Here is a 22,503-nt window from a genome sequence, read left to right on the forward strand (position 1 = left end):
TGCACAGACGTCATCACTAGTACTCGGCCCTTACACCAGACCTGTAGCTGGTGCAAGTGATAGGACAGAGAAACATGTACCTTAGATATGCCCAATGCTTGAATCGCAGCTCGAGCTTTGCACACCCTTACTGTACATTGACTATGTGCATAGGCAAACCGAGGGGGGGGGGGGTGTTTCCTAGTGGCTGGAAACCCCCTCCAAGCCTGGGGCACTGTATAATTGAGATGTCTGGACCCTGCCCCGCTTCGCACAGCTCTGCTTGAAAAGGGAGAGCTGTGTGCACCTAACAATAGTCCACACAGCATTGCCCGTGTATATTATGGGGATAGGAAGAGTTGGAGTGCAGCCAAGCACTCTCTAAAATTATAGCCACACCCCCATGTATGCTGATCACGCCCGCTGGCAGCATGGTGTGGAAACCCCCCTCTACAAATCCTGCATTTGCCCCTGATGTGCATACACCCAGTCCCCTCCTCGCTATGCCCATGAAATCATAGGCTGTAGTAAGGGTCCTTAGTGCTCAGGATGAATTGTATGTTGTTGCCTTCTCTGGCGTATGGATTGGTTCTGGGCATGCTCAGAGTGTTTTTATGCAAAATACGGTATGTATCGGCATTTACGTTCCTTAATGAATCAGGCCTGTTGTCTCTTAAACAAATATTAACATAAGTACATACCATGGACCAGGATTCAATCAACATGGATAGCTATAGGCCAAGGAGTGTAATATATAATTATATGCAAATATTGATCTCTATACCATTAATTAGGATGAACGCCCAGGGCTCGTTCACACATATTGGTAAAAACACATAACAACTAACGTTCTTGCGATGTGGTTAACACTATTTGTGTTCCGCTCTTACAGATACTTTCTATTGTTTTGGAAATACACATTAACCACTGAGAAATAGGCACTGCTACATTCTAAAATTTGAAACCTGCCATTAAAATGTTAGATAAGGTGCTTTTCAGACATTAGCAGATTAAAAGCACGTAAATAGCAGATTGGTGTGAATGAGCCCTCAAGGTAGCGTCTCTATATATTGTGCAGTGGGCTTAAGCAATCTCTGGCGCTTTAGATGTTGTGGGACTACAGCTACCAGCATCTAAAACAAAAAGACAGTTGCTATCAGCGCATATCCTCAAGACTGCATATCTGTGTGCAAAATGAAAACATGAGGTGTTGGTTCATATTTTGATCAAAATATTTAAGCCTGCATCCCAACGCCAAGTACACCTCATTGTATGCAGGTCCTTAATGGTGTTTAAAGTATATAGGTCAGTATAGGACCTGCATAGAATGAGGTGCCAGCCTTACATGCCAACCACTGTTAAAATGTTTGGGGACACATAGGTCCCTGATGATTCCAACGATCTCATGTCGCTCTCTACTCCTCTTTCTGCTGTCTGTTTGAAGCAAGTCGAGTGGTAATTAGTACACCCACCCCCCACAAACTTGCCGTTGAATTGAATAGGCAGAGAACAAGGGAGGGGCCCTGACAACCACTCAGCTTGTTGTTAACAAAAGGAAAAGGATAGTGGTTAGGAGTAGGACCATTGGACCCCAGCCAATCTAGTAAACTAAGCATAGATTGTTTCATTTTTATTATTTTAACCCTAATGCAATCAAATCTTAGGGCTAGATTTACTAAGCTGCGGGTTTGAAAAAGTGGGGATGTTGCCTATAGCAACCAATCATATTCTAGCTGTCATTTTATAGAAGACACTAAATAAATGAAAGCTAGAATGATTGGTTGCTATAGGCAACATCACCACTTTTTCAAACCCGCAGCTTAGTAAATCTAGCCCCTAGACTTTAATCAGTGTCATGTGAATGTAAAAGTACAATACTAGGACTTAACTTAAAACATATTTAAATGACGTGTCATTATTGATCTCAAGACAAGCAACTGACCTCTGATCTCATATATTTTTAGGCTGTGAAGGGTCTGTAATGCTCTACAATACACACAAAGGGGGATATTTAGTAACGCTTTAGTGCACGAAAACAATTAGGGCAAACATTGCTGAATACAACAGGTGACATTCATAATGGAAGATGTCCCGAGCTTGCAACATATTTAGCAAAACCACAACATCTCTGTGACATGTTCAAGTCCCAAATTAAAGGTGTGCAATGATGCATTAAGCTGGTGGAGAGCAGACGCAGGTGACCATTAAATGTTAAAGGAAAAAAAACAAACAAAAACCTGTCTGCCTTGTTTCTGCTGCGCTTCCGTTTCAACAAATGTCCCCCACAAACCACGAGTTTAATCCACAGCAAAAATACTTCCTACTTGTCATTATATTTGTGGATGTTACAAGTCGCTCTTTGCACAATACGGGTGCATTTTTCAAGTTTATTAAAATAAACGCTGGGGAAACAAAAATAAAGCTTTTCTTAAATATACTATGTCAATAAACAAGAGAGAGAATGACTTATTATACTAGGAACAGATAAGAATGTATAAAGGTTTCCGAACATCTATTGCTTCTGACTCACAGAACCATGGTATAGATTAATATTCATTCGCGTTTCACTTAATATTAACGAAAAATGGGAAATGTGATGTTAGCGCTCTTGAGCACATTTTCTATTTGGGACTAATTTATGGGAAGGTGTCAATGTCTTGGTTTGGCCATTTAGGACAAAAGTAACTGCACAAATGGAAAGGCTGCTCTCTACTGGCCACTCTTAGAACATCACCTTCTACGCAAGAACAGGACTACATGCTAATTTTTACCCCTTGACTGAGAAAAAGGTCCTTTTATCCCATCTGCATTTCATGACTGAACTGGCTGTCTCCTGGCCTCCCTGGTTAGAAAGTGGTTTAAACCAAAAGAGGAAAAAAATTGTTTCTGTCTTACGTCTTTTAACAAATTCAGGAGAACCACAAAGAAGAGTTTTAAGTCAAGCCAAAGTCCTAATTATTTGAGTGCCAGTGCAAATTCCAGGGTTTCTCCTAGAAAGATACAAGGTACATGGTTAATAGACAATAGCATTGCTTTTGTATTTTTGGCATTAAGTAGCATTTCCCCCCCTAGGAAATTGTTATTAAAGTATGTTATAGTCAGATTACAAGTCGATACGCACAGAATCTAGACTAATGGTTTCTATAGTAAATGGAGGAGGCTGTTGTTGGTAGTGTCAAAGGCCTTACTCAGTTCTATAAAAAAACAGTGCAAACTCTTTGTTCTCTAGCTTGTGCTGTCTATTAATTATCACATTAGCCAGAGTTAGAATTGTACAATGTTCAGTTCTGAAGTCAGAGGACATTGATATTAGCAGGGTATTTTCTATGATGCGCTTCAGTTGGGCATTCAATATTTTTTTTTCCAGACTTCAAAGTACTGGGAGACGAGAGATAGGCCTGTACTTATTTAGATCACAGGGGTCTCCAGATTTTAACAGAGATAACATGTGTGGTCTTCCACAGTTCATGTAGGTTCATTGAAAAAAAGGACAAGATGAATAGGTGCATCACAGGTAAGTCCAAGACATGATAGGCAATCATCAGGAAGTAGGAGGAGTTGAAGGTACCAGTGATGTCCAAATGGAGATCTTCAGCCTCTTTTAATAAGGCTGGAGAGAATGAAGTCTACAACTGGGAAACTAGATTGGGAGGGTTGTGACGTGAGCTGGGAACTTCGGTTGTGATGAAGGTCTAGTTCTGTAATGCAGAAATTAATGTACAGATATCACAATCTTGGAGCATGCACTTCTACCTACTGTTGCTCTTTACCAAATGGTTTTCCATGATGAGCTTCCTTCTGGCTTCACCTTAAACAGCTCCACTTGTAAAACATTAGCAAGTTCTGTGCCACAGCCATCACCCATCTCCATTTGTAGTCATATCTCTAGGCAGCCAGGCAAAGTCCAGTGTCTTGTACCGCTTTATCCATGACCCAGATCATGCAGACATTATTGGCTTTGATACATGAGTCACACTTTGCTTTCAATATGCTTGGTACCCCCCCCCCCCCCCCCCCATATTGGCCAGGTGTTTCTTCTGTCCATTACCTGTATTCATCACATTCATACTAGAAGAAAGCCCTCTTTTTCCAGAAAAAATAAAATCAACTTCACATTGCCTGCACTGTGCACACACTGGTTCCTAGAGTCACTAAATGCACACATGAATATTGGTTAAGTCTACAAAATAGCGGACATTGTTCCTTCTGCTCATTAAATAAGCTTCGCCTCTTTCAAAATCAATTGATTGCAGATGCAAAGTAAACAATATCAACTTTATACTGACATCTAATTTTCTGAAACATCAGAAAAATATTATGATATCTCCCCTGGAGGGCATGTCCTACAATTCAGTAGCCAAGGAGAAAAGTAAGCAACAGGAGTTAAAAGATTAAGGGGTATATTTACTAAACTGCGGGTTTGAAGAAGTGGAGATGTTGCCTATAGCAACCAATCAGATTCTAGCTATCATTTATTTAGTGCATTCTACAAAATGACAGATAGAATCTGATTGGTTGCTATAGGCAACATCTCCACTTCTTCAAACCCGCAGTTTAGTAAATCTAGCCCCAAGTGTTTGTGTCTATGGTCATCGAATACTGATGGAAGCCTTAGGTCTGGTGGTATAGTATAGATGAAAGCTTTAAAAGTACCCAAATCCCATAATAAAAAGACAGACAACAAGTTTCTAAAAAACAAAGTACAAACATTTTTTATTTTGTTTCTTTACAAAGGCTGATGCCTTGCAGGGTTTTTTTATGTCACTTTCTTAACAAAATATAAAATAGCTTTTTTTTCTCAATAAACACAAGAGCTGAAATGGTTTTAAAAAAAAATATGACAGGAAGATTGATCGTAGGTGAAGAGGGGGGGCGGGGGAGGGAGGAGTGCTGGGAATAGGTGGGGACAGGTTTCAAAGCTTGGTGCATCCTCCTGCTTCCAATGTTGAAAATAAGCATGCTGTCATTTCTAGTGGTGCAGACTACCTACATCACCTACACTCAATGGAGGCAGCCATTTATAGCTAAGAGAAGGCCGTCTGTCCATTCACAAAGAGCTAATGATGTCGCTAGTTCCTAAGGAACGGATAGGCTGAATATTGTTCAGATCACAAAATGGCTGCCCCTACCGGGTGTACGGGACAGATCCAGTTTATTCAGGGCTTCCCTTTTAATACAGGACACTGGTAAGATTAAAAATCTGAAATACAGCCCAGTAGGTATCTTACATAAAATAAAGTTGCTCTCTATATAATTCACTAGCTGTGTATAACCTTCGACCGCAATTACTCTAAGCCAATCACAGTCCAAAAATTCGGACAATTTGGGAATTTAAATTCAAGAGCTTGAATGTCTCCTATCACCACCCAAGTAATCTACTATAAGTCAAAAGGTACATGACTATACCATAATTATAAGATTTAGATCAAAACCCTCCCAGCTCAGAAAGGACATTCTAGTAATAACTGAAATAGTGTCACCTGCACACACAGTGGAGGCAGACATTTTGTCTCACATCAATTCACTAGGAACCTCATTGAGGCACAAGGCATTTTAAAGGTGGCTTTATGTCCGGTGAGGTAATTAGTTCCTCATGAACTGATAAGCCTGATGTTGGGACAACCCAAAAAGAGCTCCCTGAATGCTGTGTAGGCAACAGGTGGATTTGAAGTTTAATATCTAAAGCGACTGACAAGGGGTAAAGCTTATTTTTGACATTTTTTTTTGTTATGGAAGGACCACAACAAATAAGGGGGTTAAATTGTGACTTCTGGGCTGTATAAGATTCTAAATACAGTGTTCCGTGGATACTTAAGACCTCTCTGTCCCAATATACACCTACAAAAACAGGCCGAGATGATTTTGTACCTGGATAAATGCTCTGCAACCACTGCAAGTGACAGTATGTTAATTTGCAGAAAGCAAATGGACAAAACTGAAGCTTTTTCCAGCTGCCACCAATAAAGGAACGAGGAACATCAGCAGTCTACCTAATATTTAGCATAATTACTGGCAGAATTATCCCTAGCGAACAGAAAACATAAAATTACATGTAAGTGCTTAGGATTTGAGGAACTTTAAAGAAACAAAGAAACCATGGATAAAAAGTAAAACGACAAAGAGGTGTTCTCATTGAGATAATTCAGAGCCTGCACCTCCGCACAAAAGAAAAGCTTTCAATTTCTTTCCACACCGGCAAAAGTGGAGCAACAAATCTCATGGCTGCAAACAGTGAATAGATATCCTAACATACTGGCACAAGATGGCTGCCCAACTCCATTTTCTTGGCTCAGTCAGGAATAAAAAAAATAAAATAAAGGTACAGAGTAAGGTAAAATGAAAGTGTACCCACTAGATTCTCAGGGAGGCAGCCATTTTGTCATAGTTTTCATGATAATGCAGCAAATCTATTCACTAGGAACTAGTGGCATCACTGAATCATGAGCTACTCAGGCAATGAATAGGCTGAATATTGTTTTAGTTATAAAATGGCATCCTCCGCTGTATCTAGACAACAAGTACTTTTGAGTTTTTCTTCTGCTGCCTATAAAGACATAAGTTAATGATTTTTTTTCATTTTGTTTTTAATAAAAAAAAAAAAAAAAAGGTCATTCGCTGGCTGGTTTTCATCTAGGAAAAGACATTCTCTGTCTGCCTTCTTAGCTAGCAACCCCTTGTTAGCTACTACAGGGGTTTGCTAATTATCTCATAGCAACACAAATTATATATATATTTTTTATTATCCTTCCTGATAGTGACTAGAACAGTGTTGGCTAACCTGTGACACTCCAGGTGTTGTGAAACTACAAGTCCCAGCATGCTTTGCCAATATATAGCAGCTTATTGCTGGAAGGGTAGGCTGGGACTTGTAGTTTCACAACACCTAGAGTGTCACAGGTTAGCCAACACTGGACTAGAAAGTAAAAAGGTAAATCTGTCACCAATGCTGGAGCCAAAAGCAGCAGACAGTCCCTCCTTGTTTATCAAATGCCCTTAAAGTGTATCCATTGTCTACGCACAGTGGTGGCAGCCATTTGTACCTCAAACTTGTATTAACGAGAACGCAGCCAATCAATTCACCAAGAATTCGTATCATTGAGGTATGAAGCACTATTGTGTTCCCTGCATCAGGGAGGTCACTACTTCCTTGTGAACAGGCTGACCATCCATTCAGCACGCAAAACTACGGTATATACTGTGCGTAAAGAAGAGGTACACTTTAAATGGGACCTATATCCAGATTTTTTTAAAAAAGGAATAATGAAAACCATCTTTAAATAAGAGTATGGTTTAAGCTGCCACTATTCGTTTACACTGTGACAATTTGAAATTTCCCGAAATTCGTAAACCATGAAATACATTATTTTTTACATTTTTTTGCAGTAAAAAATAAAAAAACAACAACTGGTGGTACTGTTTAGCGTTAGCTGGAAGCAAGATGGGGACATTGTTTTGGCAATTTTACTACTCTCACAAAACTGCAATTACGCGCGCCAGTATATCAAATACATTAATTAAACCAAACTTTTTATCACAGGTTTAGTTCTCTAAAGTAAATTTTACCCATTTCAAACCAATTCCGGCTTCAGAGCAGATGCAAGTCAACTAAAAATAAAAAAATGTAAAGGCCACAGCAGCAAATGGAGAAGCTAGTAATTCAAAAAAGATGGAAACCAGAACCTAATGTAGTGCTAAGACTTTGCATGGTCTGTACAGGTATAGGTATTAGCTTGGGGTCCCCTATGACTTTATGAAAGTAATCACATTTTAGAATGCAAGATTCTAAAGGCTGAAATGTCTGTTCTCTACAGCGCCATCATGTGGTAGAAAGGCCTGCACAATGTTTTTGGGACAGATAGAAATTGAAGGTGAAATGTCACTTAAACCTGGTAACTCAAAACAAGTAGGGTTTGCTATACCCACAGCATTGTCCTATCCTAGTCACTTTTTTTTTTTTTTTCAATGACGTGTTTCTTTTAAAAGAAAGAAACAGGGGTCAAATATAGGTATATTATACACACAGCAAGGTCTATAAAATATATATAGCAGTATAAAATGTATCTATAAATTTATAAATTGGAAAGTATGGTTTATGGGTTATTAAAAGGGGGTTTCCACTTAAATCAAGAACTCTACTAAATTCTCTTCTTTTCCCATAGTAGAACTTTAGTTTGGGTCTCTCTTCTGTACCCTCTCCGTCCTCTATTTAGCAGGTTACCAGCACTCGTATACAAGGCCTCTGCCGCTCACCTTCCGCGTTGCTCGTCTCTTTATACTATTGGGAAGGTTCTTAACTAAAGCAGAAAACCCCCTATATTACCACAGCTAGAATCTCTTGGCGTCTAGGACTCTAGAATACCAATATTGGCAGGGAGGACCGCTTTATAAAAATGTTTCTACCCTAACCCCCCCCCCCTTTTTTTTTTTTTACCAGTGCAGGCCTTAATGCCTTCTGCTGGGAAAGCTTTAAGAAAAATATTTCAGGTATTGAGGGACTGTTGCAAACTTTAGGAATAAAAAAAAAATGAAAAAAAAAAAAAAATGTAAGCACCCCCACCACAATGACACTCCTCCTTTGTCTAACAGACCAGGGCAATCCTTTAGTGCTTTAACCCTTTCTCCCTCAACCACCTCATTACAGTATCTTTGCGGTCAGCAGTAGACCACCCCTATAAACCCTACGGATTTGGGAAGGAGGCTGGTAGAGGGCAGACCCTGATAGGGCTCCCTCCAGTACCCTCGCAGCCTCCTCCTCTCCAGTTTCCCCAGTCTCTTGCCCACTCCTGGGTTGGGCAGCGGATGTCAGGGGTCCTCCATGGCGTCGTCCTTGCTTTGCTCCGCTTCGCTGTCATCGCATTCTGTGTCCGACGCGGTGTCCGAATCGTCGCACGGGCGCGCGGCGTTAACGATGACCGCCCGCCGCTGCTCCTCTTCCTGCAGCTGCTTCTCCCGCGTGCCCTCTATGTGCTGTATGGCCTGAGAAGGATGAAAGGCGGGAGCAGATAGGTCAGAGATGGGGAAGATCACTGAAATTATATACATTGTGTGGACTAAACTAATATCACCGAGAACAGCGGTAGGAGCTAGTGACAGGTCAGCATGCACATGATAAATCACACCAATTTGCGCCATTTAATTTTTCTATTACAGCAAATAGATAGCGCCAGACACAAGCGTTAAGTTTCCCCTGTTCAATATTGCTGTAATTAAAAGGACAATGTATGTAACAGACATAGTAAGGCCTATTTAATAGCATGTGTTGTAACCATAACAACCTGAGTATTGAAAGCAAACGTCTAATATGCACTATGTACCAATGATGGTCAAGATCTGCTTTGTAGTTAATGGTTATAGTAAACTTGTGCTCCTTGGAAAAGCAAGGAAAAGCATTAGTGTTTCTGTCAATTCTAAGAACACACAACAATACTTCTGCTTCCATCATTCACACGGATCTATATTCGTTGTCAGTTTTTGAGCCAAGTTTAATCATTCCGACCAGATCTTTCTTCTATATTTTCATTCTACACCCACCTGCACAATGGTGTCCAGGTTTTGCCGGGATGTGGACACTGAACTGATTACGGAGGAATGTCCCATGGTCACAACATTGACGTGGTGAGAGGGTGGAGGAGGAGGAGGTGCGGGAACTATTACCGTGGGGTGGTGGGTGGGCGCCAGGGGCAGATGTGGTGCCAGGAGCTGTGGGGGGACAGGACATGTGTTAATGAAAAACAAAACAAAACAAAAAAACGGACAGCACAAAAAAATATAATAATAATAAATAATAAAGCACAATTATTTTACAATGGTAACAGAAAAAAAAGTGATCATTAAAAAAAATAAAATGTATACACAACTCTATAAATGTATGTTAATCTGGGGGCCAGCAAGATGAGTGCAGAACAGCAACGCAAACGGGGAGCAAGCAAGTTTTGGCGGGCTACCAGGCAACCTGAACGTAGAGTGACTGAGGAAAGGAAGGGGTGGATGCGGGATTAGGATGAGAGGAAAGCGTGCTAGGCTCACCTGAGAGTGGAGATGCTGATTGGCCCTGTCCAGTGACTCCAGCTGTTGGCCCTGTGCCTGCCCCCCCTCTTCCTCTTGCTGGATTTGTTGAGCTATAGCCTTCAACTTCTCAGGGTACATATGAGCTTCCAGAGCCCGCACCTGTCAGTCATATCAGTCAATCACAGAGAGTCTGGCCAATCGGATGCTGACAGGCATGCTGATAAACCGTCAGCATCGTATTCTGAGAAAGCGCTCTCTCTACCAAGCATGCAGCGTGCCAACTACCTACAGTGACATCCTAAACTGCTAGGACCAATCTTAGTCTAACCAGCTGTCAGAAACTCCACAAAGCAATAGCAATGCACATGTATGCAGTTACCCAGACTCCTTTGCATGCAAAGTAATTATATGCACTACAGAAAGGGGAAGCAACACTTTAATCTTACCTGCTCCTCCAGCATCATCCTCACAGAACGTTCCTTGTCCAGTTGTTGCCTTAGTTCAATCATTTCTCTCCGCAGGTCATCTGCTTTTTCCTCCTCCCAAATATCCGGGGAACCAATCCCCTCGTCTTTGTCTTCCGCCCGTCGCCGTTTAGGGGATGAGCCATTGAACTCCTGCATTAAATAGAGGCCATCACTTTATCATCATTACTGAGGCAGTAGAGCACATCGTCCATTATAGACAAGGCTATGATCAGATCACAAGCTTCAGTGTCCCCCATTACATTAGAGAAGCTTTATTGTTCCACTACATCATGATCTGCTGTTCAGGAACAGCAGGAAAAACCACAGGTGGGCCAAGTCAGCCATTAAATTTACATCTAGAACAGGGACATAATTCCCTTACCTGAATAAACCTCTTGAGCTGGGTGTTTTGCTGTAATAATCTGGTCTTTTCTTGCTCCAGCGAGAATATATAGTCTGCAGTCTGCTGCAGTATTGCTGCCTGCGTGGAGAAAACAGACAATAATCTGGGTGAGTTTAAGAGACAGTTCGACAGCAAGTGGGTTTAGAATCCTCGGAGGTAAGGAATTCCAAATCCAGATTCTAAGACAGGTTTAAAAAACAAAGGCATGCACACAACCCCCAAACCTTGGTTATATCGCCAATGTACGGGGTCTCATACTGAACCCCCCAGGGATCCCCTGATTGCTCACCTTGCTTAGCTTCTCCCCATCTGTATGAGGGATTAGGGTCTTCAAAGACTGGAAACCAGCATTGATACTTTGCATACGCCGACGCTCATTGCTATTGGCGATTTCCCGGCGTATTCGTCTTTCCTGGTCCCGTTGGGTCTCCGGCGTCAGTGGGATGTTGGCTAGACTGAAATACAGGACATTGTTAAAGGAGAACACAGGAACATCTAAAAAGTATTTTTCTGCATTACATATATATAGGAAAAGAGGTGTATAAATGAAGAACACGGGTCCTCTAGCACCGGAAGGGTTAAGGTGGGTGTAGTTCATATAGTGCGACCTATTAGCCACCTCTGTGTGTGGCCCCTCTCAGGAAAGGATGGAAGCCGGATCTGAGGACCCCCCCTTTCATCCCCTCCTGTCTGCCCTGAGGGCTCTGTAATAATTTCCAGATGACAATACAGGAGGAGAATGAAGGCAGCTGACCCCCTCAGGGTTGAACGAGGGAAATCCAGCTTCCTGCCCCCACCAAATATTTTCCCCTCTTGATAGTTGGGATTAGTCACAGGACAGAGCAGAGCAATAAGACACCTCACAGAGCATTGGGATATTAAAAAAAGCCTTTACTAAATCCTCATGCAGCATAATAATAATAAGAAGAATTTGTTCATCTGGCATTTGGCTTTAGTGACAATGAAAGTGATTATACATCCTCTGCTATTTCCAGCTGATGAATTCAGAATTTTTTCTTTTTTAAAATGTACGGTCACCTTCTCACAGTGGAGGCAGCCATTTTGAGAGCCACAGTAATATACGGCCTATCAATACACAAGCAATTAGTACCTCATGGATATCACCAAGCCTCAATTGCTAAGCCTCAGGCCTCAAAAACCACAGCCTGCACTGTACACGGGCAACAGCTACATTTTAATCTCAACATCATTGTTTTACTGCATGGAAGAGGTGTAAAAAAGTGGAATAAGGTCAGACCACATATTTACAGCCAACGGAAAACATTCAGGATCAAACTTACAAAAATTTGGGGCTAAAAAACAAACAAACAAAATAAACCCACTAGAACATTTAAGGAATAAACCTGTGGGTTAGAAATGATAAATGAAATGCCCAGTACTGTTATAGGATTCAGCGAACTAATGTACTATACAAATTCCACACAAAACAAGTGGATTTGGGGTCTAAATCGGGTTTTGAAACCAATAAAAACAGTTCCCCCTTATACTGGCTGTAGTGTTTCATTTTTATATAGACGGGTCAATTTTTTTAAATAGTAACCTGGACCTTTGGATGCCATGAAATAATTTGATGATCACTCTTTACTATAAATGGAAGAAACCTTATCTGTAAACAGAAAGATCTAAAGCATCAGACCCAGAGCAAAGACAAAGTCACTAATCTGCATTGCTGCAGTGCCCAGTACACAGATTGCTTCCGCTCTATTGTAAACTGCACTCTAACTCCAAGGTGTGACCGAGACAGCATAAAATTAGCAGCTGGTATATTGTGCTGTGTATTATATATTGTACAGGTGATATCAAACGCACACAGGCTAGTGCTCTGCATTGACAACTTGCACACGTTTGCGCCACAGGATTCAATATTGGGTTCTGTTCTTTTTATGTTTTATATTAATGACCTTATAGATGGCTTAAGACTATTTGGCAGATGACACTGAACTATATGGGGTTACTAATACAGAAGAGGATAGCACATAGCTACAATGGGAGAAATTGAAAACTTTGGCAGATGAAGTAAAATGTAGATAAATGTAAGGTAATACAACCAGGTGGTGGAACCAATCATGCTGCTTATACATTAAATGAGACACAATTGGGGACATCTGGGATGGAAGCAGACAAAGCTGAATGACGGTACCCAGTGTCAGGCAGCTGCTGTAAAGGCCAATATAGTCCTATGATGCTTTACCACTATATAAGTCACTAGTCAGACCATTCTGGAACATGAGGTAGTTTGGGCACCTGTCTACAAAAGGAGGACACAGAGGAACCCGACAGGCTTCAGAAACTGCAAACTTATTGGGGGAATAGAGTGTTTACTAACTGGGCGTATTTAATCTGGGGGGGGGGGGGGGGTTACAGTTACAACATGATCGCAGAGAGGGGTTCTTCACTGTAAGGGGAGTATGGTACATCAATTTTACAGGGAGAAGGATTCTTCACTGAAAAAGTAGTAAGACTACGGAATTCTAAGGAAAGTGGTGATGGCCAATTCATTAACTGCATTTATAAGTGATATCTAGAACTTTTAGAATTCATTCCCAATAAACATCTGGGGGTAAATGTATGAACATGCGGGTTCTTGAACACCCGCGTGTTCAGCGATTAAATTTCAAGCGGCGCTGCATTGCTTCCCTTTACAATGCAGCGCCGCTTGAAATTTAATCGCCGAACACGCGGGTGTTGAAGAACCCGCATGTTCATACATTTACCCCCTGGTCGGGATTAATCAGATGTCGAGCACGCCAGGGAGTAACACCAGCAGAATAATGACAGAGTATAAGGACATAGTCAGACTGCAATTACTGACACACTGTCCAATTTATCCTGACTTCGGAAATGCTAAATGTGGCCACACACGTGCATGGCAAAATATATACTCAGCAGCAGATTAGCTAGCATGTTATACTAGTACTACAGCATATTTAAATGTATGAAACCTCTATTGTGCACATTTGGGGAAAGAAGGGTTAATTACCTGTCATAATTCATTCTGCATTTAATAACACAAGCAACATGCTGTCTACATATTTGCATTTTACCCCCGCCCTGCGGTATTACTACAGAGCAAAGGAAATATCTACACTTTGTTGGAACATAAAAATATTAAAATGTGCATCTGACCTGGAAAAAAGCTTTAATCGCCAAAGAGTTTTTAAAATAAGAAATATTTAAGAATGTTGTAAAAAAAACAAAAACAAAAACAAATACTGCTGTATTAAAAACACAATATTCTTAATATAGGTTACAGTGAGAATACACATAGGAAGTAACTTAGCTGACCGATACATTTATTATAATTATATTTAGTATATCTCATTAGTGTTATATTGGGGTGTAATTATTATAGGGGGAGGTCTATAAAACAAAAATAATGAAAGTACAAGTACCACCGCAATCCTTATTCTGCGATCGCCAGCACAGGAACTAGAAGTAAATTAATATATTAATGACCATTGTTTCAATGGTCAAATATTTTTTTCTTTCCTTTACAAATGTTATGATCATTATTTTAACGAAGTGAAACTGAAAGTCTGGCCTTTCAATTTCACGGAGCATGCGTGACCTGGCTAGCCGCATATACATTCAGATTGACCCGGAAAAGCGGTAAGTTAACCCTTACTGCTCCCGGGGCAGTATCGCTGAGTGTGGCTTAGTGGTTAGCACTTCTGCCTCACAACGTCATGAGTTCGATTCCCGACCACGGTCTTATCTGTGTGGAGTTTATATGTTCACTCCAAAAATATACTAGTAGCTTAATTGGCTGCTATCAAATTGACCCTAGACTGTGTGTGTGTATGTTAGGGAATTTAGACTGTAAGCTCCAATGGGGCAGGGACTGATGTAGAGAACTCACAGTACTGCGAAATTAGTGGCACTATATAAATAGATGATGATGATGATGATGGTATTTCAATAAATAGTCCCTCCAGTCCTCATTCGCAGATCAGTAAACAACAGGGATCTACTGATCCCTACGCCATGCTTACCATCCACACTGACAGCAATGAAATAGATTGCACATAAATGACCGTAAGAACGTTTTGTTTATTCACGGTCACTACATAGTCTATTACTGTTCACCTTGACAACATACACACGCACACAGCACAACATAGCAATATCCTGCTGTATTTTACAGGCTGTTTACTCATGACATATTTTGAACATGGAGGGAAAACGTTGTGAGAATGCACTTATGTGAATGAGCTGATCCCATGAGCTCAGATTTTTCTAAAAATATACTTTCAAAATAACTATAGTACTCTCCAGAAAACAAAACACTTTATGAAGCAGGCAACGTGAACCCACTGTATGTGTACACTGTTATTTTTAACCGTGTTTGCACTTGCAAGTATGGTCAGTAACAGGTCTACAACATATATAGTGCATATATTCCTAATTGAGACCCAACCAGCCTATTATAGGGTTCACAGACAAACATCCAAAAAGCCTGTCTGTGCCTAAAATATTGCTTGGAAATATGTTGTTACTAAAATATACTGCAACTCCAAATTCTCAGATAGCCTACTGGCCACAGTGATTGGCAGCTTGTTCTCAAGCCATTGAGCAAATAGAGCATTCCATTGGCTTAAATCACAGCAGCTTTTACAGGTCCTAATAATGGAAGAGAGTCTTGAAACAGAATGAGTTTTGCACTGGTGTTTATCTAGGTGTGTACTCTGCAACAAGTTGGTGAATGTAAGAATGGGGTAGAGTTTTGCAATAAATTAATTTACTATGAAATGGGCCAAAGATAAGTAAAAATATATTGTTTAAATAAAATGGGTGGTTAACCCCGGGTCATTATCATGAAATTGTGTTGTGTGCCATAAAGCAGTGTTATGTAATGCCCGTTTAGAAAATCAGACTGCAGTTCTGAATCAATGCGTCCACTTTGTCTATGCAGGAGTCTTGCAAACTTGTTTCATCTCAAATCTATTTCTCCGGCTTCCTCAGTTATGTAGGAAACACTAACAGCTAATTTGTAAAAATGTTGAATCATTGATTAAATTAAACGTTTTTTTTCCCCCATATACATCTTAAACTATAATTTAGTATTACTCCAGCGTGTGCACCTTGTGTTCTAGGATTACCTCACAGGTAGGTGTGGCTACATGAGTCATGTAACACATTCACAAAAAGCAATTAAACATGTGTGTTCGGAGATGAATAAATCTGTAGGCAAAAAGCTATGTTTAAATAAACAGTTGCAGAAACAGTGCAAATCAGACTAAGTTCTTACATCTTTATTCTTCCCGTGGATTTTTTTTTCTTTCTAAATTAAAAATTGTGTTATCTACACAAGACAACAATACAACATGTGTAAATATTTTCTTGTTTTCTGTAGACAGTGCCAGAAATGTCTATTTCCCCAACAGTGAATCCTTGTATCTGCGATATAAATATTAGTATGAACTGTACACTATTTTTAGAGAAATAACAAAATGTTACAACTTTTTTTTCTTAAAGACTGTACCATGCTCAGCCAATATGTGTTATTTTGGTTTTATGGCTCATGCCACACACAAGGACTATCAGGTTCCATTAAGGATACCTAGATGCGAATAATGTCCAGATTCTCATAATACATGGACGCAAATAGGTGTATTAATGGTCCACTTGGTATCAGGTAAACGAAAATTCAAACTGAAGGGTAAGTGCATCAATCAGTGGTTTGTAATCATTATTTAAAACTGCAATTTTATTAAAGGCAAAGCCCATAGTAACCGCTTGATATTTAACCCCAACTCATGTAAAATGAGTCAAATAGTACACACTTGACTCCATGTAAGGCACCAACCTTTAACACAGCGTAACAGCACCTTATATACATGAGACCTTAAAGGCTCGTGCTCAAGTATGATCTGTTAATGCGCTTTTGAAAGTACATTAACAATAGTCAGAAAGGTTTCTCACAGGTTCATTCCTATCATTGTGTTCTAAAGTATTAATGCTACGTTTAAAATGATGGAATGTAAGACAACGTATTTCTCATGCTTTACACAATGTAAATCTCAAGCATTGTATTTCCCACTCTACTGGTACAATAGATTGCATTGGTAAAAAGCACAAGTTTATACGCCCGTTGTCATAGATTTTACTCAGTTTCCCAGTACATGTGTGTGGACAAGTCCTAATCCATGCTGCAAAGAAGACACAAGCATGTGTCTGACATGCTTACAGTAAGTACAGCTGAATATGTTAACACTTTATACAGGAAAAAAAAAATCATCATCGATAGAGCTGGATAGGAAAAAGATTGCACAAGTCAGGATTTTGCCAGCCTGGCAAGCTAATCATGTCTGGGGGGAAAAAAATGGGCCTTTGCTTCCTGAAACACTTGCAACATCTATGGATTTGCAAATTTGTCGGTTTCTGCTACAGAACAAATTCTATATATGTATATGAGTTAAACACAATACTACAATCCATCATCAACAAAGAATTGGCAAGGTTGATAGGTTAACTAATGTGAGAAACCTGCTTTCTCACTAATTAACACTATTGTTCCATTTTATTTAAGTTACCCCACTAGATTATCACATGCTATAGGACTGTAAGATATGACAGGTGACAACACAGAGTAGGCAGAGAGAGCTGCTCTGGGCTCAGTCTTCCCCTCAGTAATGGGCCATGAGCTACACACACTGGTCACATGACCTGCTCCCATACCATGCTTTGTGCTTGGAGAAAGCATGGCCAGGCGCCGACTACATCTCCCGGCTTCCCCCGCGCCGCCGCACTACACTTCCCGGCAGGCTGTGCGCTCCGACACTCCTACTCCAGGCGGGCTGCAGAGTCACGGCCAGGCCTGTCTGCGTTACTCGCTCTCACACCCCCCTCAGCTGAAAAAATCAGGCGGCAAGGTCACGGGTGGGGGGTCCCGTGGTGTGCCCGTCGTGGTGCTCTGCCGTCACCGTCCCTTCCCAGCGGCTTCCGTAGTGTGACGAAGCCCCGTCCTTGCTGCCCTGGGGGCTTTTATTCCCCCCCCCCCCCCCCCCCCGATAGTGATAACAACAACAAGAGCAGGGGCAGCATACGGAGGGGGCGTGTTACCCAGCTGTGCTCACACACTAGTGACACACACAGCTATACACTGTAATACACAACGTACACATGCAAAATAAATACACAACGTGACCTTGTGCTGGGTATAAAGTGCTCATAATAACCGACCCCTGCTCATAGTACAGTGTAATAAGGTCCACACCAGTCACTATTCTGCTGATAGTGACCTTGTGTCCAGGACTACAACCCCCATATCCCCCCCTCTCATTACTGCAGCCGCATAATGTATATACACAACAGCATGCATCACATTAACATGACCTTGTGTGCACAGCATGGTGGGGAACCCAAAACTAGACAACCAGTAGCTTCTCCAGCTGATGCACTACAAGCCCTAGTTACTGGTGGGCAGGGCATGCTGGGACTTGTAGTTCCCCAAGCAGAGCCTCAGATCTGCAATCACACACACACCTGACATCGCACTCATTACCATCAGCAGCCTGGCTGGTGGTGCTATCCACAGCTCCCCAGGTGTTGCTGGTCTGCCCACAGCCCAATTGCAGCATAAATAGTGTGAAATCAGCTGATGGCTCGGGAGGGGTGTGTGTCTAGGAGCAGAGGAGTTAAATGCCCCGGGTGTGCACCCAGGGGGGCAGCTGGGAGAAGCAGCAGCAGGTTTCCTTGGCAGTGTTTGCATGCTCCTTGCTCACAGCTCTGCAGCATGGCCGGGGCACCACGTGGGTCTGTTTGCAACTGACAAACCTTCCACTGCGCCCTTTAAAAACCGCGTCTTACTACTCGCACTCACCCATCCCCTCTTCCTAAACCACCATGCTGCATTTTGGGGTGTAATGGTGACTCCCGGGAACCTCTACCCCCTTCCAAACACAGCCAATCCCCTCTCCCCATGTCTTCCTACATCCCCGTGTCTAGCTTGTCTGCAAGGTGAGCTAAGGAGATCTGCAGCATGCAAAGAGGACGTGGGTACCTACCTGCACAGACCCCCAATGACTTCTTTCTCCGTCTTCCTGAAGTGTTGCAGGGAGGGTACTTTCTGCGCGGGCATCATGAAATACTCCATAGCAATCAGCAGGAGGATTCAACCTCCACCCCCCCAACAATGTGCACCCCTCCCACCCCCCCTTCTTGCACTCTCCTTCCAGCAGCCCCCCCTCTTTTGCTTTGCTTTTTGTGGGATCCCCCTGATCAGCCTTATTGATTAGGTGATGTTGTATGAAAGGGATCAATGGTGTAGTGTGTAGGATGTCCCAGATGATCAGGGGGAGGTGTCTGTCTGTCTCTCTCCTTGTGTTCTGTCTCTCAATGTGAGTGTGTGTTTGCAGCTGATGTCTGTTTCAAGGCGGGAAACAGCTGGTGAGAGATCAGAAACAGCACCCCTCCCCCTCCGGCCCCCCTCTCTTCCACCCCCAGCCAAATCCCAGCCCTTCTTCCGCAGAGTAAGGCATTGCATGTAAACAAAGGACTATTTGCAAAGCATTGCATGGCCTGCTGCAGTAAGCAGAGCGCAGGCTTTTGCAGACTTGGCTCATGCATTGTGCAACAGGGATCCCCGGGGTATTTTGGGTGTCTGCTGTGGGTGCAGAGGGGTGTCAGAATAGCGGATGGGGGAGACTGAAGCTTGAATGGGGAGGATGAGAGCTGGAGCTGGCTGCATGCGCCACGCTTGGGTGATCAGTCCCATCAGCTGACAACTTGGCAGAGAGGAGAGCAGGGGAAGGAAAGAGAAGAAAGAAGAAAAGACCTGAGCACATGTTCAGTGCCTGCATCATTCCTAACCCCTGCACTGCCAGACAGGCCTGGTGCAACACACAACCCTTCTAACACACTGCACAGACATCAGTAGTACCTGTGTACATAGAGCGCAGGAAGAAATACTGTTGCATCTGTGCTGCTACTGGCTCTAAAAAAAAAAATAACATGGTTATACTGTTCTATACTGGACTGTTCCACTCTTTACAAAGCCTAAACCTGGACAACTTTAGTCTTTATAAGGACTAATTTTGATACATGCCAGATTTAGTATGTGGATTATTTTTAATGCGTACAGTATGATTTAAGCTATTGACTTTGCATGTAAGCATCATATTCAATATTGTTTTGGTTAGACTAAGTTTGGCATTGTTCCATAACCTTTTTGTAAAGTCTGTCTGGAAAGCAGAAAAAGAAAAAAAAATCAATATTACAGAATAAATAACCCCATTTACAAGATTAACTTTTTTTTTTATATACTGTATTAGTATATTAAAAATGTGAGGGAGTTTTGATTCTTCCAGGTAAATACAGTATATGCATTTTTTCATTTTTCTGCTAGATATGGGCACTCCTGTAAAGATTTCTGTTTCAGTAATGTGCAATCCTAATTAGGATAGGAATGGAACAGTTTTATGTATTTATTTTTATAACAATACACTTAGCTGGTTCGCTTTGTTTTTTCTCTACAATGAAGTGTTGTGCTATAGATTTAATATGAAACATCAAAAAGTTGTGTTCAGTGGTGAGTTATTGATTGATGTCCTGATAGTACATGACAGAATTACCATGTAGATAAGCCACTGGTCAGCACAGCATGTTTGTAAGTGTACTTTTTGGATAGATGAGCTGTTGACCAGGCATAATGTGAAGAATACATTCCTTTTACTGTACAGAAGTAAATTCCAAAATATGTACGAAGGGAAGATCCAAAGATCTTCCCTTCTTCGTTCATGTTTCTCTTGAGTTTAAGTTGTTACTAACCTACCTGGCGAGAGCCTGTTCTGACTGCTGCTGATGATACATGCAGATACATTGGCCATACACCCTTTTTCAGGCATCGGATCTCTTGGACCCGTGTGTAGGCCAATGTTGACAGCAGAGATGGCGGATACAGTTGTCACTCCTGGTCTGACTGGTTATGACACCAGTAGGTCAGCCACTACTGTCATCTTTCCCATAGCACTGTATATATTCTCCAGTGCTCTGTTGCCAATCAGGTCTTGCACATGTAGCTATAGTTGCAGACCGATATGGCAACAAATAGTGACTCCAATAGGACTATAGCACCCAGGTTATGAAGCAACACCCTAAAGCTAGCATGTAAGTGATCCCAGCCTGGAATTATGTGGGTGAACATTATTTCATAGCTCAAGTGCAAATATGACCTTGTATGCGCAAAACTAGGTGATGCCTTTAAAAATAATTAAGTTATCTGGGTGTGTGCCGAAGTCTTTAAGCTTTTTAGTATTTTTCTTATGGAAATTTCTTTTTAAACGGTCTGCATGTACATGTTTAGTGGACATCCGGACGATATCTTCGCCATTGGATAAGTTCCTGAAGACTATTACAAATTTTATTATAATAGAAAATCTTTTTTTTTTTTTTTCTCTCATACTCCAATTATCTACCAGAATAGGAGTCAGTGAATGCAAAGAAGAATTAAATTGTTTCCTTGCATGTTTAAAATAGATATGAAAAGTATTATGTTTTTTGAATGCTGATGTGAGTGCGTTCTCTGTACAGCGCTGCAGAATTAGTTGCGCTATATAAATAAATTGTTGATGAGTGTAGAGGACAATTCATGATGATGATATGGAATGTATTACATTAAACAATTTTCATGGAACAATGAATGTAGGCCCTAACATAGCTCAGAGGAGGCAAAGTTAAAGGCTTGTAGTTGTCAGTGGACCTTTGTCATCGATTTCAAATGTTGGGGCCTTGTCGACAAGGAATATCCATAAACAGACTTGCATTTTAATAGGTGTGGATTAAATTTGCTTTTCAGATTCACAACAGAATGGTCAAATGCAAGTAGAGGAAGGGGTGTGAATTCTCTTGAGCAAATTCTGCTCATGCTGTGTATTTGGCCAATCAGATTGATGGTCAGGTACTACATATCTTAAATTTAAAATGGTTCCACATAAAGTCTTTGCTAAACTCATAGTGTCAACCCCATCCTTCCTCAACTGAATAGTCAAGATCAAGTGAGTTTTATTTTTGGCAGACGGGTACCTGATAATACAAGATGAGTACTTTAATATAATAGCAAATCACATTGCTAGCTTTGAGCCTCTAGTATTGCTTCCTCTAGATACAGAGAAGGCCTTTGACAAGCATTGGGACTACTTGGCCAGGGTTTTCACAAGGTTTGGCTTTAAAGGCTTCTTCTCCAGACAATCCATACTATATTACAATAAACTGAACATTCTATACAAATCCATCAGCATGCATCTTTAGCAATGGGTACCTTTCCTTCAATTTTGGCATTTTAAATGGAAATAGTCCTCTCCCTCTGCTTATATTTACATGTTAAAAAAAATTAGATCCATAGATGCTATTATGGGCACCCAGATTGGGAATATACATCACAAAATCTGCCAATTTGCAGATGATGTTCTCCTGTTTATAACTGACCTTTATAGCCTGCACTACATAGCATCCTTCGTGAGTATTCTGAAGTTTCCTACTATGAACTGAACACCTACATTGTAAGCCCTGGGGTTTGAACTTACTCAAGAATTCCGCCAATCGCTTAACTCTACATATAAATACCATTGGTGCTCTACGTCTTTAAAATACTTGGGGGGATATATATATATATATATATATATATAT

General features: G+C 41.2%; 1 protein-coding gene across 3 annotated transcripts; it reads right to left on the bottom strand.

The window, feature by feature from the left end:
• Positions 1-4,664: 4,664 nt before the first annotated feature.
• On the bottom strand, positions 4,665-19,005 carry TFAP4 (transcription factor AP-4). 3 transcript variants are annotated; one of them, XM_075179424.1, is made up of 7 exons: positions 18,885-19,005; positions 11,147-11,312; positions 10,837-10,935; positions 10,434-10,604; positions 10,006-10,146; positions 9,511-9,678; positions 4,665-8,955 (listed from the first exon to the last, which is right to left on the bottom strand). In XM_075179424.1, exons 1-7 carry the CDS (start codon positions 18,971-18,973, stop codon positions 8,782-8,784), a joined length of 1,008 nt encoding a protein of 335 aa, XP_075035525.1. In that variant the 5' UTR covers positions 18,974-19,005; the 3' UTR covers positions 4,665-8,781. The 3 variants fall into 3 exon arrangements, with proteins under 3 accessions (XP_075035525.1, XP_075035524.1, XP_075035526.1); XM_075179423.1 differs by lacking the exon at positions 18,885-19,005 and adding an exon at positions 18,364-18,629; XM_075179425.1 differs by lacking the exons at positions 10,006-10,146; positions 18,885-19,005 and adding an exon at positions 18,364-18,624.
• Positions 19,006-22,503: the final 3,498 nt, after the last annotated feature.

The sequence above is a fragment of the Mixophyes fleayi genome, chromosome 7 (genome assembly GCF_038048845.1).
Source record: "Mixophyes fleayi isolate aMixFle1 chromosome 7, aMixFle1.hap1, whole genome shotgun sequence".
Taxonomy (NCBI): Eukaryota; Metazoa; Chordata; class Amphibia; order Anura; family Limnodynastidae; genus Mixophyes; species Mixophyes fleayi.

Excerpts from the sequence above, each read along its gene's own strand:
- TFAP4 (XM_075179423.1), bottom strand. The coding sequence starts at position 18,458 with ATGCTGCAATTGGGCTGTGGGCAGACCAGCAACACCTGGGGAGCTGTG. Across the intron at positions 11,313-18,363 it reads GGTAATGAGTGCGATGTCAG|TCTAGCCAACATCCCACTGA; the intron begins GTGTGTGTGTGA and ends CCTGTATTTCAG. Across the intron at positions 10,605-10,836 it reads AGCTCAAGAGGTTTATTCAG|GAGTTCAATGGCTCATCCCC; the intron begins GTAAGGGAATTA and ends TATTTAATGCAG.